The sequence below is a fragment of the Lepus europaeus genome, chromosome 21, assembly GCF_033115175.1.
Source record: "Lepus europaeus isolate LE1 chromosome 21, mLepTim1.pri, whole genome shotgun sequence".
Classification (NCBI taxonomy): Eukaryota; Metazoa; Chordata; class Mammalia; order Lagomorpha; family Leporidae; genus Lepus; species Lepus europaeus.
The window spans coordinates 63,282-82,051 of NC_084847.1; the positions used below are offsets into that span (position 1 = coordinate 63,282).

General features: G+C 65.2%; 1 protein-coding gene across 3 annotated transcripts; it reads right to left on the minus strand.

Moving 5' to 3' along the window:
• Nucleotides 1–351: 351 nt before the first annotated feature.
• Nucleotides 352–15,271, minus strand: RHBDF1 (rhomboid 5 homolog 1). Of its 3 annotated transcripts, XM_062180899.1 has the most exons (18): nt 15,188–15,271; nt 8,403–8,543; nt 8,203–8,333; nt 7,224–7,437; nt 6,739–6,948; nt 6,543–6,665; nt 6,312–6,469; nt 5,703–5,960; nt 5,523–5,634; nt 5,363–5,437; nt 5,126–5,287; nt 2,710–2,810; nt 2,509–2,572; nt 2,134–2,228; nt 1,854–1,929; nt 1,687–1,787; nt 1,428–1,581; nt 352–1,228 (listed from the first exon to the last, which is right to left on the minus strand). In XM_062180899.1, the coding sequence occupies exons 2-18, from the start codon at nt 8,517–8,519 to the stop codon at nt 809–811; spliced, it is 2,571 nt and encodes an 856-aa protein (XP_062036883.1). In that variant the 5' UTR covers nt 8,520–8,543; nt 15,188–15,271; the 3' UTR covers nt 352–808. The 3 variants fall into 3 exon arrangements, with proteins under 3 accessions (XP_062036883.1, XP_062036882.1, XP_062036881.1); XM_062180898.1 differs by having other exon boundaries at nt 352–1,207; nt 8,203–8,543; XM_062180897.1 differs by having other exon boundaries at nt 8,203–8,543.
• Nucleotides 15,272–18,770: the final 3,499 nt, after the last annotated feature.

Here is an 18,770-nt window from a genome sequence, read left to right on the forward strand (position 1 = left end):
AAAGCTGGTGCGGATGAGCCCTAAAGTCTAGGGAGGCCACACTTGAGCCCTGGGCCACCGCTCCCCGCTGCTCAGCTGTGACACCCATGTACACAGCACACAGAGGGAGTGAGATGCAGCCCAGCTGTGGGTGGGCCCCCAGCCTCAGCCCACAGCACTCACTTAGAAAAGTGCCAAGCAGCCGGGGGCAGAAACGGGAGCTGCTGGGGTGATGCCACCACCCATCCTTAAGCCCGCCACCCAGTGTCAGCTCCCAGTTGCACGCACCTGCCTGAGGCGCCGTGGCTGACACTCAGTTCCCGTTCTGGGGACTCGGGCCAGGGGCTGGCAGGGGCTCCCTCCACGGCCCTGAGCCAGACGCCAGGAAGGAGGAGACGCCTCAGTCGAGTCACTGGCAGCTAAAACGCTCCCGGTACGTTTATTGGCCACGTGAGGTGGTCGTCGAAGGACTGGTTAGACGGTTATCACAGGGACGCGGACAGTGAGCACCGGCAGTGCGGAGGCTTCAACAGGCGCGAATGAGGCACAGGCAGTCTGTTCAGTTCAACAGGCGCAAACAAGGCACAGGCGGTCTGTGTCCAGTTCAACAGGCACGAACCAGGCACAGGCGGTCTGTGTCCAGTTCAACAGGCGCAAACAAGGTACAGGCGGTCTGTGTTCAGTTCAACAGGCACGAACCAGGCACAGGCGGTCTGTGTTCAGGAAACGCAGGGCCCTGCACCCAGCAGGCCGTCTCCTAGGGCTCAGGGGTCAATACTGCCCAGCTGCAGCCCGCTGGTGCACGGGGCCGCCAGCGCCCACAGCCAGCTCAGTGGAGCTGAGCGTCCAGCTCGTACTTCTCACAGAACTTGTCGGTGAAGGGGATGCAGGTGAGGAACTCGCACCACTCACAGCGCACGGGGTAGAAGTAGAAGAGGACCACCAGGCCGGCCAGGAGGCCCAGGAAGACCACCTGGAAGACAATGATCTGGCACCGCTTGCGGTACAGGTCAAACTTGCCGAAGCTGATGTAGGGCAGGAAGGCAAAGGAGAGGAAGAGGCCGCTGACGAAGCCGGAGACGTGTGCAAAGTTGTCGATCCAGGGCAGCAGCCCGAAGGTGAACAGGAAGAGCACCACGGCCAGCAGCTTGAAGAAGGCTCGCCAGGGCCGCGCCAGGATCTGCCAGCTCTGGAAGAGCTCCACGAAGAGGCAGGCCAGGATGCCAAACTGAGAGCCGGCCGGGCCCACCTGGGGGCAGAGGCGGTCCCCGTGAGCTCACAGGGCTCCATCCTCCCACCCCGCCTGCCACGGCCCAGAGCGGATCAGGGCCGACGAGCTGGATGGAGATGCTGGAGACCCAAACTGCGTGCCCGGCCCTGAAGGGGACTCGGGCTGGCCACAGCCCACAGCAGCAAACCCACCCGGGGCCAGGGCTGTAGGGGGTTACCTCTGCCCGGTATGGCAGGAAGATGGCACTAGCCAGGTTGCCAGTGACACCGCTCAGCAGGTAGATGATGGCAATGCGGTGCCAACCCGCCAACTTCTCCAGGTCCCGCAGCACCGTCATCTGGAAGCAGACGGACACCAGGCAGTGCAGGATCCTGTGGGGCGGACGTGGCATCAGCAGGGGAGTGGCCTCCCCCACCCCAGCCAGCTCCCCCTCCTCCTGGGGTCTCAGACCATCTACTCAGCCCAGTGTCACTTGCCCTGCGTGCAAGAAGAGGGACAGCCACAGGCGGTAGAACTGGTCGGGCACCTCGGGGTTGAGGAAGGGCAGGAGCCCACACACGTCATCCATGCAGTGCACCTGCGGAGGGCGGCCATCAGTGCCTGCGGTGCTGGGTCGGGGAGGGCCGCCCGGCTGGAGGCCTACCTGGGAGCACAGGGTGGCCTCCTCGTGGAAATAGCCTCTCATGAAGTCACAGTACTCCCGGGAGGTGATCTCACACCTGGAAGGCAAGCCGAGGTGGGAGGGCACCACCTTGCAGAACGAGACTGTGGGGCTCAGGGGCCAAGGCGCCGCCCGCAGCCCTGAGTGAGTCCCACCCCACACCCTGGGGAGGAGGGATTTATCAAGATTTGGCAAGGGGGAAGGGCACAGTTGCGGAGCTCATGAGGCTGGAACAGCAGGTGCAGTGAGCACACACACTCACCTGCCCTTGGTGCCAATGCAGCAGGGCCGGCCTGTTAGGACACAGTCCATGTGCGGATGGTTGGTGTGGTTGCCAGCACTGCTCTTTGCGCAGATCTGGGTCAGAGACAGGGGTAAGCTGGGCCAGGGGCTCCCCCAGCCCTTGGCCTCACCGTGTGTGTATGTGGACACGGAAGGACAGACATGAGCAAGTTCACAGGAGAGACAGGTGTCCTCTAACCAACCCATCACACACCGCCTGTCTGCCTGACCTCACAAGTCGCCAGGGGCATCTAGAGACACTGTAACCCCACAGTGGGGTCTCTCTGGCACCACTGCTGGTGAGGTGTGGCCTCAAGTGAGGAGGGTGGCTCCCCAACAACCCCCCCCAGCTCACCGGCCACTTGGTGATGTCTTCTGGCCACTCATGGGGGTCCTCAGAGGAGGGCTCGTCACACACCCTGCGTGAGCCCAATATGAGCACTGTGCCAAGCCCCTGCCATTGTGCCCTCCCACCCAACTCAACCACAAGAGGGGGAACCTGTGCCCTTGCCACACCCCCCAGGAAGATGGACAGAGGTAGAACAGCCACACTGACCTGGGGTCCTGGTGGCAGACAGAGCCAAACTGCCTCTTCTGGCCAGCAAGGTCCGGGGCACTAGGATGAATGGGCCACTTCACCCAAACTGCAAGTGTGGACTGTGGGGACACACAGGGTCACCCCTGGTCAGAGCCCACCGCTTGCAATGTGGGGGATCAGGGCAAAGCCACGAGATCCTGACTACAGCTCAGCCTCTGAATTGACCTCGGAGACGCACTTGGCGTGTGGGGAGACTTCCTCTTAGCAGAAGCTGAGCAGCTTGATTCCTATTAGTTTACAGTTAAAAACAACTGGTATGAACTATGGACACTAAGCATGAGGAATTCTCAAGAAGTTCGTGGAATTACAAAAAAGCTGCATGGGGGCCAGATAGCGGTACAGCGAGCTAACCACCAGCTCAAGTCCTGCCTGGCTGCTCGACTTCTGACCCAGCTCCCTGCTAATGCACCTGGGAAGGCAACAGAGGAGGGCCCAAGTGCTTGGGCCCTTGCCACCCACATGGGACACCAGGATGAAGTTCCTGGCTACTGGCTTCAGCCTGGCCCAGTACCAGCCGTTGCTGCAGCCACTTGGGGAATGAACCAGAGGATGGAAGATACCTCTCTCTGCCTTTCAAGTAAATAAACAAAAAAGAAATAAAGGAAATATGTGTGGACTCTATATTTTTTGCACCAAAAAAAAAATTTTTTTTTAAAGAAACTCATCTGGAGCCAGCATCATAGCATAGCAGGTAAAGCCACCACCTGTGATGCCAGCATCCCACAGGGACATTGTTGTTCGAGGCCTGGCTGCTCCACCTCCCTGCTTTCCCAGGGGCATTAGCAGAGAGCTGGATCAGAAGTAGAACAGCCGCGACTTGAACTGGTGCCCACGTGGGATGCTAGCACTGCAGATGGGGGCTTAATCCACTGTGCCACAGTATCGGCCCCAAAAAGATCTTCTAATTTCATTTTCCATTAATTTGTTAGGTGCCCTGTATAAGATGATGTGATAAAAGCTTGAATGAGTCTTTTTTGTTGTTAAATTACTTAAATTACTGGGGGGGTGGGTATTGTGGTGCAGTGGATTAAGCTGCAGCTTGGGATGGCCTCATCCCATATCAAAGTGCTGGTCCAAGTCCCAGCTACTCCACTTACAATCCAGCTCCCTGCTTAAGCACCTGGGAAACAGCCAATACTGACTTATGTACTTGACTTCTTGCCATGCATGTGAGAGACTCGGATGAAGTTCCTAGCTCCTGGCTTCAGCCTGGCCCCACCCTAGGTAGTACAGCTATTTGGGGAGTGAACCAACAGATGGAAGATAAACCCCCTCCCCCTACTCTCTCTTACTTGGCCTTTCAAATAAATTTTAAAAACTGCTGGGAGCCGGTGCTGTGGCATAGTAAGCTAAGCTTCCCCCTGTGGCGCCAGCATCCCAAAAGGGTGCCCATTCATGTCCCATCTGCTCCTCTTCCAATCCAGCTCTCTGCTATGGCCTGGGAAAGCAGAAGATGGCCCAAGATGGCACCTGCACGGGAGACCCAGAAGAAGCTCCTGGCTCCTTGCTTCAGATCAGCTCAGCTCCAGCCGTTGTAGCCATTTTGGGAGTGAACCAGTGGATGGAAGACCTCTCTCTCTGTCTCTCCTCCTCTGTCTGTAACTCTGCCTCTCAAATAAATAAAATCTTTTTAAAAAAAACTGTGTAGTGAAGAAACAGCCACTTAGGTGAAGGTCAAGATGCATGCACCCGTGGCTGGCGCTGTGGCACACAAGGTTAAAGCCCCAGCCTGCAGTGCCGGCATCCCATATGGGCATCGGTTCGAGTCCTGGCTGCTCCACTTCTGATCCAGCTCTCTGCTATGGCTTGGGAAAGCAGTGAAAGATGGCCCAAGTGCTTGGGCCTCTGCGCCCACATGGGAGACCTGGAAGAAGCTCCTGGCTCCTTGCTTCGGATCAGCTCAGCTCCAGCCGTTGTAGCCACTTTGGGAGTGAACCAGCGCACAACAAGAACCTCAAATGACTGTCCACAGGCCGGGAACTGGTGGTGGAGGCGTGTAGGGGCGCCTGCATTGGTGTCCGGATCTCACTGCTGACTCCGGCTTCCTGCCAGCGTGGACCTCGGGAGGCAGCGCAGACAGCCCAGGTAGGCGTGCTCCTGCCACCTGGACGGCAACTGCAGCTGCCAGCTTGGGTCTGCCTAGCCCTGGCAGGCATCTGGGGAGTGAGCAGCCAAGGGGAGTGGTCCTTGTCTCCGCCTCTGCCTCTGCCTCTCAGGAAATAACCCATGGCAGGGAGAGGCCCGGGGATTAATGTGACAGCAAGGCCCTGGCCCGCGGGTGCCAAGAATGGCAGTGAAGGACAACTCCGGCGGGTCTGCCTGCAGCGGGACCCTCACAGAGAACACCCAGGGCCGACGCGGGCAGGCCACGCACCGAGCACTCCTCCTCCGAGGTCTGCACACAGCCGGAGCGGTCGTTGCGCACGCAGCACGCCGAGTGCTTCTCGCGCTCCCGCGCGGCACGGATGAAGCTGTGCACCTGCGGGTCCTGGCGCATGCACGGTGAGAACTTGGCACCCAGGTGAATGAGGGCCTCCTGCGGGTGAGGGGCACGTGAAGCTGCAGGCCGGGGCCCCCGCCGCCGCCCCAGCCCCGCGCCCCGCGCCCTCACCGAGCTGGGCCCGATCCAGAAGTTCTCCTGCTGCACGTACTTCACGTTCTCATAGACGCCGCGGTTCCGAAGCACCTGTGGGGCGGGGGCGGGGGTGGGTGGGTTAAGATGCCGGCAGGGGCGGGGGCGAGGCCCGGCTTGGCGGGGCGGGGCGGCTCACCGAGTCCACGGTCTCGTGCTGTGAGAAGCCCACGGGCGCGATGCCGTAGATGCACACGGCGAGGATGGTGACCAGCGAGTGTACGAAGGTGAGCCAGTAGGTGAAGAAGGGCCTGCGGGGCGGCGCATCAGCAGGGGCCTGGCCCCGGCCCAGCCCGCACCCTCGGCCTGCGGGGCCTACCTGTGGTCGTCCATGTCCTCGATCTGGCGCCTGACGTAGCTGTCGATGCGCTTGCGGTAGGTGCGGTTGGTGAGCCGGCCCACCATGCCCAGGCCGTAGGGCCGCTTCTCCCGGGCGAAGAGCTTGCGCACCGGCACGGCGATGCGCTGGCCGCGCCGCGCCCCGGGTGGGCTCACTACCTCCTGCCGAAGCCGCACCTTGGGCTGTGGGGCAGCAGCACCACCATCCTTCTGCTTCCGCCACCCTCGCTCCAGGGGCCTGGAAGGAGCCCAGGTGTCCACCTGCTGCCTCAGGCCCCGCCCCTGCTCCCATTCTGCCCAGCTCTGTCCTGCCCCCACCTCGCCAAGGGGTCAGGATCAGCCTCCTCCTTAGAGAACAGAGGAGCCCCACGCGCCTCCCCGGGTGGCAGGGAGGAGGAGACCGGGCCCAGCCAGCGGCTCTGCACCTCCTAGGGATGAAATGTGACGCCTGGTGCTTCCCCTGGGGCCTCAGTCCCCACCCCGTGGCCAAGCAGGACCCTCAGTCCAGGAGGCTGCCCTTCTGTCACCCTCACGGCCATGGCCGACATGGCACTGCCTCCCCTCCCTGCCCGCCTGCCCCCGAGCTCACAGCATCAGATGGCTGCGCTCCAGCTCACTGCGGTCCAGGGCCCCGCCGGTGAGCTCCGCCTGCTCCGGGGCCTTCTCCCAGTCCTTGAGTGCGGCCTCTGACGGGGACTCGAACACCTCGTCCGGGTACGTGGACAGCTCCTCGTGGAGGACACCTTCCTGAGCAAACCACACGAGGTCAGGGGCGACGCCGAGCCCATGGGGCCGGGAGTGACGAGTGGGCTCTTCTTACCCGGGCAAAGAAGGACGTGTCCAGCTCGTCAGGGAAGTCTGCCGTGTCCTCCTCCAGGAAGCTGGCCGGCGTGAAGCTGCGGCGCTGTGCCCGGCGCAGGGTGCTGTCCCTAATGGAGCGCCCCTGAGGAGGAAGAGGGAAGGCTGGGAGCTGGGGCCAGCTGCGCCCCCACCCGCACCCTCGGCCGCGCACCCACCTTCACCAAAGCGGCGGCGGCCCTGAAGCTCATCTTGGCCACCGACTCCCGCTTGCGCCTCCGGGGGAGCCGGCTGAAACCTGAGCGGGAGCTGGAGAAGGAGCAGAGGGAGGCAGCCCCCGGCGTGATGGGAGTGTGCGGGGCACTCAGGCCGTCCGCGGTGTCGTCAGCCACGCGGAACGCCCGCCCCCGGGCCAGGGGGTCTATGATCTGGATGGGAAGAGGCCGCACTCAGAGCCGGGTCAGCACCGTGGGGGGCTCCTCACACAGGCCGGCTGCCCCCCTCCCCATCCCGCCCCAGTTCCCTCTCCCTGCAGCGGGCACGGTGGGCCCCTCCCCCGGGCCGGTGGACACCTGCATGAGACTTTCCGACTGCCCTCTCAGACCACAATCCCCGGAGAAGCCTCCTCCGCTCGGGCTGATGTGCCGCGGCCTCAGCCCCGGGGAGAAGGCGGGGCCGCAGGAGGCAGCGGTGGCAGGTGTACCTTCTGCATGCCCAGCTGGCACGGCCCCACGTAGAGCGGCGGGGGGGTCTCAGTGCTGGTCAGTGACACGTTGTCCTGGCTGGGCAGGTCCAGCTCCCTGATGACCTGGGGCTTCAGCTTCCCGTAGCGCTGGCTGCAGTGACGGATGCTCTTGCGCTGCCACTTCTGGGTGCTGTCGCTGTCCTTGCTCACGCCGAACCAGTCGGCTGTGCCCCTGGCACAGGAGGAGCCCAGTGAGGGGCCGCCAGTCCCACAGGGGCCAGGCAGGACGGCAGCAGAGGACAAGGAGGCCAGCCCTGGCCACCTCTAACTACTTAACCAACCCCAAGTTCCCACTACACGACGTCTGATCCTACCCAGCTGAGGGTTGCATTACCTGTGCCATCCCTGAGGGGAGCTGGGGTGTGGGGTGGGGGAGACACTGGGTCCAGAGAAGGAATGGACAGCTCAGTCCAAGGGAGCCTGGCCCCAGGCAGCGGCAGTGACCAGGACGGCAGAGGACTGACAGCAGGTGCTACAGGCCCAGACAGGCTGCCCATAGCCCTTGGCCATGCAAACAGAAACACCGCCAGCACCTGCCTTTAGGAGCCCCAGGGAACACAAGCCACTCGGGCAGCTCCCGAGAGCCACACGCCATGCACACGCCAGAAAACAGCAGCACACCCATGACCTGCCTGAGGTACCTGAGCAGGGACCAGGAGAGAGACTGGCGTTGTGGGAGGGCCCTGCGGGCAGCCTGGGAACCCAAGAGGGGCAGAGTGTGGACACGCCCAAAGCGCACCTGTCGGCTGCCGAGGGCCAGCGCGTTCAAGCAGGGGGAGACAGAGAAGGACAGATTGAGCCCTGGGGGGGCAGGGGTGAATGGAGTCAGGCCCCAGAACAGAACAGGGAATGTGCAGACCACGGCGAGGAGGAGGCTGGGACAGGAGGGGACCCGCCCCCAGCCCCCACCCCACCCCACGAGTGGCCGGGGCCGTACCTGCGGATGGTCTGAGTGATGGAGGCCTGGCGCTGCAGCACAGGCCGCCGGGGCTCAGGGTGAGCGCAGGGCACGTGCGCCGTCTCCGCAGGCATGCTCACACTTCGCAGGAAAGCCTGGCGCCTCAGGGGCTGGGCAACAGGGTCCCGGTGAGGGGGCCACGCAGGGGCCGCATTCAGCCCGCGCTGGCCAGGGCCTACCTGCAGAACGCTGGGCTCCTCCGCCGCCGGGGGCGCCACGGCGGGAATGTCCAGCTTCAGCCAGGGCGGCTTCTTGCGCTGCAGGCTGCTCGTGCTGTCCCGGCGGCACTCGCTCATGGCTCCAGGTGGGCGTAGGCAGGCCTGGGGGTGTGGTGTGTGTCACTCAGCGTGGCAGTCCCGAGAGGCCCCGGGACTCTCACTGGAGCGGGACCCCAGAGGGAGAGGTAGTGGTGCCCACGGCCCCCAGGGGCAGAGCCCTCCTGCGCATCCCCACGGAGCTCCCGGGCCTGCGCATGGCCCCAATGCAATGGGACAACGGCCTGAGCGAGACACTTGGAGCTGGTGGGGAAAGAGAAGAAAGCCCGCCCTCCCTGAGCCTCAGGCGACAACATTTCGAAGTAAAACGCCAGGGACTGGTAGGCGTCTGGTGCTGGGCTCCAGTCCCTGCTGCGCTCCGGACTGACTGCAGCCTCCGGGCAGGTGACGGCTCACGGAGCTGGGTCCCTCATGCCTACAGCAGGAGACCCGGAGGGAGTCCTGGGCTCCGGCTCCTGCTGTTGTGGGCACTCGGGAAGGACCCTGGCAGATGAGAGGTCTCTCTGCATTGCAAATACGTGAAAACAAGTTGATGCATTCTTCAAAATCCTCCATGCAAATTACAGCTGTGTGGTGAGGGGCGGGGCGGGCCTACTCAAGATGCCCTGCAGGGTCACATCCAGGCAGAGGCTGGAGGGGGCACAGCTGCCTGGGGGTCAGCCAGCGTGAGGCCTGCAGGCTGGGGCACCCCATCTGTGCCAGGGGCAAATCTCCGCCTCTCCACCCCGAACTTCCAAAAACTACCTGCGCAGGAGTCCCGGTGAACACCAGATGGCCCACGAACATGGACCCCTGTCCTGGGACAGGTGGGGGCTCCGGGCCTGGCACTGCCCAGAGCATCTGGGATCCCCCACCTCAAACCTATCACCAAGGCCGGCGCCGTGCCTTAACAGGCTAATCCTCCGCCTTGCAACGCCAGCACACTGGGTTCTAGTCCCGGTTGGGGCGCCGGATTCTATCCCGGTTGCCCCTCTTCCAGGCCAGCTCTCTGCTATGGCCCGGGAAGGCAGTGGAGGATGGCTCAAGTCCTTGGGCCCTGCACCCCATGGGAGACCAGGAGAAGCACCTGGCTCCTGGTTTCGGATCAGCGAGATGCGCTGGCCACAGCGGCCATTGGAGGGTGAACCAACGGCAAAAAGGAAGACCTTTCTCTCTGTCTCTCTCTCTCTCTCACTATCCACTCTGCCTGGCAAAAAAAAAAAAAACAAAAACAAACAAACAAAAAAAAACTATCACCAGAGCAGAGGTCAGGGTTGCATTGGGGCCGGCACTGCCTTGTCATGCGACTGTGAAGCAGGGTCAGACTCCGCCCCCTCGAGCACCACCATCTTCCCCTCGGGCAGCTCCACACCCCTCGGACGACAGCCACGACTGGGGAGCTTTCCTGAGCTCACGGGGGACACAGATACCATGGGGTGTGGCCAGAGCCTCCCGGGGCCTCCTCCAAGAACGACAGACCCCAGGAGCCGACTCCCCCAGAAATGGCCTCCACGCGGATCTCCCCTCTCAGCTGCCTGGAGGAGACAGAAAACGCCTGACTCACTTTGCACAAAGAAGGAAACCGAGGCCTTGTTCCCAGTCACCCAGGTAGAGGCCCAGGTCACTGCCCACGGCTCCTTCTAGGCCAGGACCTAGGGGACCAATCCAAGGTTCCAGTGGTTCAGAGACGGCTCTCACGACTCCTCCCGACCCTCGACCCTCATCTGACCAGGAACGGCCCCAGTGGCGAGGAGTCCCAGCATGCCTTCTTCTAGCCCCCTTCCTGTTCCAGCCTCTCCTGCGAGCCAATGTGCACCTCAGTGGCAAGGTGGCAGCCAGGGGTGCAAAGCCCCAGGGAGCTCTTCAGCCAGGGTTAGGGCATGCACGGCCCCCTAAAGGCTGAGCTCTCCCGGCCTTCACGGAGCCTGACCGCGGGGTCAAGGACCAAGGTGGCGTTCATCTCGTCACCAGGAGCTCCTTCAGGCCCCTGCCCGGGCTGGGCCTCACAGCACTGCAGGGCCGACCTCTGAGACTGCTGAGAGCCAGGGGGAGCCAAGCTCCCTCGGGAGCTGAGCCAGGAGACAGGCACTCAGCACAGGGGTGCAGCAAGCCAGGCCAGGCCCACACATCCCATCCCCGGTGAGGAAGGCCACAGCTCGGCACACTCTGCGGTAAGGTCAGGCTGCGCGCAGCTGAGGGCACCCCATATCCGCGCACAAGCTGCATCCCCGCTGCTCTGCTTCTGACCCGGCTCCCGCGGCCGCACCTGGGAAAGCAGCAGACGACAATCCAAGTACATGGGCCCCTGCCACCACCCACGTGGGAGACTTGGAGGGAGCTTCTGGCTTCAGCCTGGCCCAGCCCTGGCCGCTGTAGTCATTTGGGAGTGAACCAACAGATCGAAGATCTTCCCCCCACCCCTCTCTGATGCTTTGCCTTTCAAATAATTAAGTCTTTTTCTTTTTTAAGATTTATTTACTAGCTTAAAAGAGTTACAGAGAGAGGGAGAAATAGACAGATTTTTCCATTCACTGATTTACTCCCTGGAGAGCTGTAACAGCCAGGGCTGGGCCAGGCCGAAGCCAGGGGCCAGGAGCTTCCTCTGGCTCTCTCACGAGAGTGGCAGGAGCCCAGACACTTGGGCCATCTTCCGCTGCTTTTCCCAGGCCAATTAGAAGTGAGCTGGAGCAGTTAGGATATGAACTGGCACTCTATGGGATGCTGGTATCACAGGCAGCAGCTTTACCCGCTATGCCACAGCGCCAGCCTCAAATAAATCTGAAAAAAAAGAAAGAAAGAAAGAAAGCCCACCGTACCGGTGCGGAAAGGGTCGGAGGGCCACCTGACTCTGTCCCCCAGGCACATCGGGGACACAGGCGCTGCCGCCGCCTCGTGAGCAAGCCCCCCTGGGGGACCCAAGTGGTCCCACCTCCCAGGCCTTGCGGTGCCGAGGGTCAGACAGGGCCTCCCCCACAGGGCGAGCGATGCTGCCTTCAACACATGCTGAGGGCTGTCTGGCCCTGCCACAGCTCACAGCCGTGCCTGGAAACGAGCCGATGTTCTTGGCGATGCTATTACGGGGTCCAGAGAAGAGCAGGGGAACAGTGGAGACTGGGGCACCCCTGGGAACCCGTAGGCAGACTGCTGGGGGCTGTCCTCTCCAGGACCACCCACCCTGTGCCCAGCGCCTCTAGGGACACAGAGCTGCTTCCTCACTCCGGGGAACAAGCACCCGTTGCCAAGTGATCGGCTCACACACACCCAAGATGCTCCCCCAAGGGAGGGTCCTTGCACCTGTCCTCCTCCTTGGTCAGGCCAGGAGGGGCACAGGAACTCATTCTCGTGAGGGCCTCTGTCCTGGCCCTGCAGGGTCCACAATGCCCCGGGAGCCACTGGCAGGAGACAGTGGTCCCTGCAGAGTGCAGGCTTGGTGGGGGGCAGTTCCCGGGGCCCAGGCAGATGGGGGGAGTCCAGACGTCTGCTGGGTCTGGGAGGAGTGGCTGCGGCTGTAGAGGATGGGAGTGGGGACAGCACATCTAAGAGGTTAGGGGGCTGCGAGACGCCAGGCACCAGCCCCTACCTGCACATCCACGCCTCGCAGGGCCCCCCCTCCTCCCAGTGGACCCAGTCGGGTGCTTGATGACCAGCGGGGCCCACGCTCCTCCTCTGGGCCGCTAGTGAGTGGGACTCACAAGGCCTGTGGGGGATGCCCCACAGCAGGCACGGGGGAGGGCAGCCCAGGCCGCACAGAGGGTGTGCCCAGAAGAGACAGTGGCTCAGTGTGCAGGCCTCCCCAGCACACAGGGGCTCTTGTTCCCCGACAGCCCCTCAGGGCAAGTCCAGCAGCACCTCCCCTCGCTGACCCCTCAGTGCTCAGGCACGCAGGGCCTGAGGGCCAGGGTCACGCTGCAGCAGCGTCTGTGGCGGTCCCCAGGCCCAGAACCATCAGCGGCTGGGAAATGCAGACAACCAGCAGGGGGACCAGGGAGGCAGGGGTGCCTGGGAGGGGCAAGACTGCAGGGAAGCTGAGGGATGAGGCGTCAAAGGCCGCTCTGGGCTGGGCGGGTCCTGCTGACCATGCCTCCTGCTGGGGGCTGCTTCAGGCTGGCCTGGGGCGGGGTGGAGCCTGGTCCCCTGTCTCCACCACCTGCAGACCCGAGCAGGCCCTGCTTTTCCCATCTGAAAAGCACAGAGTGGCAGCGCTGGACACACAGTGGGCAGCGGACGGGGGCTAGAATGTCCCCTAGACACTGGGGGAGCAGAAAGGTCGCCCACGCCCCAGGGTGCAGAGGGCCCTGCAGCAGGTGCAAGCAGAGGGTGACCACAGGGAACCTGAGCACTGGACCCTTGGGCAGGTGCGGTCAAGGGGCAGCGAGGACACAGGGCCAGGCTGGCCGCGTGGTGCACAGCCACCACTGCCCACCCCGCACACTCCCTGACCGCTGGCGGGGACAGCTTTTACCACGCTGTCAAAGCCAGTCTGTCAAAGCCTGGGCCCAGAGCCACCGCAGAGGTCAGCTGGAGGAATGGCCAGGCACAGGACACCTGTCCAGACCTGTCCGTACCTGAGCCTGGCTCCAGGAGGGACCGGCTCCTCGAGCATCCCCTGGCATCACTGACCCTTGGCCTCTGGTTTGAGCCTGAGCCAGAGGTCCAGTTCCTGATCCCCCGGGGGAGAAGGGATCACCCTGGCCCTGGCCCGCCACGTGTGACTGCACAGTGCTCCCAGGACACGCAGCGCGCCGGCCAGCGGCTGTCACAGTGCCGTCCCCTCCCCAGGAGGACACAGCACGTCCCAGCCTCCCAGCCGCACCCCTCCCCTGCTGTGCTCCAGGCAGGTTTGCAGGGGCTCTGTGGGCGAGGAGGGGCATGGGAACCCGGGCAACAGTTACGCGTTCTCGGGAGTCAAACACCGGGACCTGGCTGGGGCAGACGGGCTAGACAGACAGAAAGGACAGACGGCGGCCAGGAAGCTCCAAGGTTCACACAGGCCACGCAGAGCAAGAGGGTGGGAGCACGGACTTAGGACAGCAGACTGTGGGCATGCTGTGGTCCCAGTCCGGGGTCCAGCTGGGGGCCAGCGTACACACGTGCCCCCCCGGTGCCCGGGCAGCCCTGGATTCAGCTTCAGAGGCAGATGGGGCCGGGGAGGAAGCCACAGGAGCCTGCCCCCAACCTGATCCTGACTGCGGCCTCACAGGTCACACAGCCGCTCTGAGGCTCGGGCCAGTCACTGCCCAAGGTCACAGCACCTCAGGGAGTTCCAGCCTTGGGCTGGGTCTGCCTGACCGGCTGGCAGCACTGCAGATCCCCAGAGCAGGGCTGTGGCAGGCTGTCAGACCCCTCTGGGCCAGGGCCACACCCCCCAGGGGATGAGGGAGTTGAGGAGTCCCCCAAACACGCCCAACCCAGGCAGAAAAGCCTGCGAAGCTGACCCACCACAGAGGAAACCCAGTCCTGGGCGGGGGCTGGGGGGTTCCCCCAGACCAAGGTGGAGGGGGCAGGTGCTCCAAGCTGGGTTTGTCTGTTTGGCTCGCTGGTGCTGGCCAAGGAAGCAGGGCTGCCCCAGGGGGCTGTGCAGCAGGAGGCTGGCCCGTGGGGGCAGGGGTCTGAGACCCCCACCAGATCCCCACGCCCCATTCTAGCCCCTGCTAGTCCCAAGAGACCCTGGGGCAGGGCTCAGCCTCAGGGACCCCTTCAGCTCCCCAGCATCCTCCCGACCTGGGGGGGGGGGGGTGGCTCCCAGGGGTGGGGAGAAGCCAGCCTGGGACTGCTGGGCCTGGCGCTGGGCTAAACCTGAAAAGCCAGTTTCATCCTTGAATCTTCTCCCGGACTCCGCAGGAAGTCGCGGTGGGGGCAGGGGGCTTTCCCACACCGCGCGGAGGCCTCTAGACCCAGGCCCCGCCCGCCAGGCAGAGCAGGCCAGAGCTGCACGCCCCAGGAGCTGCGGCCAGGACGTCCGGGACCCTGCCCACTTCCCACCCAGCGGGGGACCCCCGCCCACTCCCACCCAGCCCCCCTCGGCCCCGCGCAGCACGGACAGCCGGCAGGGACACGGCGGGTCCTCGGGGTTGGCCTCAGGCTCAACCCCCGCTGCCGCACGGTCCCCGGCCCGGGGTGGGGTGGGGGCTGCAGCCCCCGGGGCTCTGGAGCTTCTGAGTCACGAACGGGGGCGACCGAGACGCGCCCACCCGCGGCGGCACAGCTGTTGCTGCTCCCACTCCCACCCCAGGCGGGACCGCGGACCCGGACGGGGACGCTCCCGCCCATCCCGCCGAGAGCCAGAGTCCCGAGCCCCACCCACCGGAAAGTGCGGCGGGGGCGCCGCTCCCAGGGGTCCGGGCGAGCCCCGCTCCCTCCGACTCCGCGACCCTCGGCGGCGGGGCGCGGGGCAGGCCCGGGAACGCGCTAATCCGGCCACGGCTATTTTTGCGGCGCGCCGGGCGGGGAATCCGGGGCTGGGCCGCCTCCGCGGGCGGCTGGGGAAACTCCGGCGAGGAAAGTGCGGCCGCCCGCGGGACACGCGCCCACCTCGGGCCGGGACCCCGGGACCCCGGGACCTCGGGACCCTGGGACCCCGCGCCCCGATCCCGGACCCGGACCCGGATCTAAGCCCGGCCGTTCCAAGCGCTCCGGATGCTGAGTCCTGGGACCGGCCCCGCGCCCCGCGTCCCCGGGGTCCGCCCGCGCCCCGCGCCGCGCTCACTCACCGCCACTACCGCGGGCGCTGCGAGGGTCCCGCGGGAGCTGGGGGGGGGGGCTGCCGCTACTGGCCGGGAGGGCGCCCGCGCCGAGTCCCCGCCCGCCCGGGAATGCCATGGAGCGAGGGGCGTGCGCGCCGGGGGCGGGCCTCGCCGGAGGGGGCGGCCGCTCTGACTCAGGGCTCAGGAATGCGCGCCGCCCGCCGGCCCGGCCCTTGTCACCTCCTCCGGGAAGGCCGCTGGGCTCCGCAGCCCGAGCGCAGCTAAGAGACCTGTGGCTGGGGGGCCGGGGGCGCCTAGGCCGGAGAGCATGGGCCTGGTGGGCGTCAGTCTTGACCCTCTACTCCACTCAGAGTGAGTTCCCCTGGAGAAGGAGCAGTGGGGGGCGTGTCACCCAGTCCCATAGGTCGACTTCCTGCACCGCAGAGACCACACTCACACACGCACCTGCCTATGGACGAGAGCCAGGGGTACGCACCTGTGCCCACTCTGTCACGTCCATTCCAGGACAGGGTGGGAGGTTTTGACCATGCTCTGGGCCCCCAGCAGGCACTGTGAAGCCACAGGGCTCCTGGCGTCCACTCTGGGCACCAGTGCTCTGGCCCTGCATGACCAGGACACCAAGTGGCCCCGCTGCGTCCAGCTGGGGCAGCTAGAGCGAGTTTCCCCACCTTTCTCTTCGGACTCTGGGCACAGCCCTGGGGGGTGGGAGGTGGCAGCAGCAGGGCGCAGGCGGCTGCCCAGAGTTGAGGGTGGTGGAGGGTCTCCCTGCTCCCCCTGGCTCCCTCCAGGCCTCCCGTGCGCTCTGTGCCCAGTCCCCTGGACACAGGTCGCACCAGCACTCCAAGAATTGAGTTGCTGACCCCAAAAGGTAGCGGCGTCCTGTGGCCAAGGGAAATTTTATTGACACCGAAAGCAAAACTGACAGTTTGGGCCGAAGGCAGCGGTATGCTTGTATGCTTCCTGCACCCATCGGCCAGCTGGGCCTGCGCAGTGGGTCTGTGCGAACAGCTGACAGCAATGCGGATTTCACACAGGAGGAGGGACTGAGGGTCCAGGCCCTGAGGCAGGAGGGAGGCTGTGCAGGTGCAGGCCCCGTGGGGCCACCCCTCCCAGCCTGGGCTCACAGCCAGACACAGGACAACCTCATACCTGGCATTCTTGACCCTGTCAGGGCTGGATCCCCAGACTGGGCAGCCAGGGTCAGCGGCGGTGTCCTCTCTGGAAAGCCAGGGCCTGGGCTTGCCGCCAAAGCATGCCACAGCTGGCTGCCTGGTGTCTCCAGGTCCCTTCCTCCATGAGCACTGAGGCCCAGGGGCCAGGAGCACTGGCCAGTGAGGCTCACACCCCAGCCCTGGCCAGAGGCAGGCACCCGCCCCGGAGAAGGCTGCACCCAGTGACAGGTGCAAGGCCTCCCTTCTGGGCCATTCAGGGTCCCTCCCAGAGCCGGCGCAGCCTCCAGCCACAGTGGGATATGCAGCAGCCCCGCCTCACAGGTGTTGTTCCCAAGAGCTCGCTCAATACTTCCCTGCGGGCAAAGCCCCAGTGTGGGGTCCGGGTGGGCAGCCCAGCCACACCGGACTCCTGTGCTCGGACCTTGAAAGACCCCAGAAGGCTGGCCCCTGGACAGGTCAGGAAAAGCCGCCCCTGCCCGGCAGCAGAGGCAGCGATGGGCCTGGGACCAACCCTTGGCAGCCTGGGGAGGAGGCGGAAGTGGGCCAGGCTGGCAGGAGGCCTGAAGTCACAGGCTATTTCTGAGGCAGCTGCCCTCTTCCCAGGGCCCAGGGTCCCAAAAGGGCCCGGCCACACAGGCAGCGCAGCGGCAGGAAGGGAGGAGCCAGCCCGCGTGCCGCTCCCCTGGCCTGCCCCTCGGCAGCCCTGTCTGCCCAGGGAGCCTCTTCCACCCGCCAGACAGCCAGGCTCAGAAAGGCCAGCTAGGATGCCAGCAGCCACCCTGCGGAACTGGACAGCTGGCAGCTCATCCCGTGGTACAGAGGGACCGAGTACTGGGCACCCCGGCCTCTGGGGCCAGCAGACCTGCGCGGACGTGTGGGCACCCCGGCCTCTGGGGCCAGCAGACCTGCGTGGGCGTGTGGGCACCCAGGCCTCGGGGCCAGCAGTTCTGCTTCCGAAAGCTGCAGATGGGCACATCTGCCACAGCTGGAGGCAGCTCCAGACCCCCCACAGTGTCGTAGCGCACCCTGGGGACGGAGGAGGCCCCTGGTGTCACCTCTCGCTGCCCCCGCCACCCTGGCAGCCAGCCCCGCAGGCCACAGTAGGGAAAGCTCCCCGGCCATTTCCAGCGTGCAGCCGGGGCCTTGTCCCACAAGCCAGGAAGTGAGGGGTGGGGCTGGAGGTTGCGCAAGGCTTCCCCCTGGGCCAGAACATCTGGAGAAGTGGGTTCCTGGCCCGGCCCCAGCTCCTTCTGCTGCCCATCCCGAGAGCTTGTCTGCCTGGCCAAAAGGTGGGGACAGAACCCCTCCCTAGTTTTATCTGTGAAATCAGCCGGGCCCCCCACCCCACCCCCACTGCGGGGGCCTGTTTTCCTTCTAGATGGACAGGAGGAGCTGACCGCAGGGAGGGGGAGAGGGCAGTGCCTGGGCATGGGCAGAATGCCTGCAGGGGTCAGGCAGAAGGGGACTCGCACCGGACCTGCCTGTGAGCCCGGATTTAGGCCACACTGTCCCCCCACCCCACCCCACCCCCACGCCCGGAAGTGGCACACGGGGCTGCTCCAGCCGCTGCCCCTCCTACCCGGGAAGTGCTAGCTGGGGCCCATGGAGGTGGGAGGCTGGGCTCCAGTCCCAGCCAGAGACCAGCCCCGGAACTGGTCAGAGGAGAAGCAGTCAGCGGCCACGGTGCTGCCCTGCCGGCCTTGCCCCAGGACCCTGCCAGTGCATGGGGGGGGGGGGGGTGTCACAGGCCCCGGCCTTATCCCAGCCTAACCTCCCACCTAGCACCCACCGCCCGCCGAGGTCTCTGCGTACCCCTTCCCAGGCCCAGAGTCCGCTGGGGACAAGACCCTGGGTGTTTCTCCCAGGGCAGGGCAGAGTGGGGTAAGGGTGGCTCGGCGGGTAGGGGGGCTGCCGAGACCCCTCTCCTGGGCCCTCCTCCCTGCTACAGGCAGGGTGGTCGGCAGCAGGGTGGTCGGCGAGGCCCCGCAGGAGTTCGCAGGTGCCACCCGGGGCGTGGGCGGCGGATGGGGTGGGGGCTCCACCTCGGGGGCTGATCGCCCCCTGCTCCTCTGACGACCCGGCTAGGGGCGGAGCTTCCGGATGTGCCTGGGGTCCCCAACCCGGGTCCTGACCCCAGGCCACGCCACTAAGGTCTGGAAGCCCGCGTCCCAAGAACGGAGCTCAGCCGCCGCCGCCCAGGCGCGCGCGCCGCGATCGGCCCAGCGCCCCCGCGCTCGACCCTTGCAGCCGGACTCGAGGGCCGGGGCCTGGGTCCGCGCCGTCTCACCCGGCGCGGGGGCCGTCGGCCGGGCGCCGCCCACCAGCCGCCCGGTCCGGGACGCAGAGGCGCGGGGAGGAGGAGCCGACCGCGTGGCCCCGCCCCCGGCCTGGCGCGCAGGCGCGGCCCCGCCCCGGCC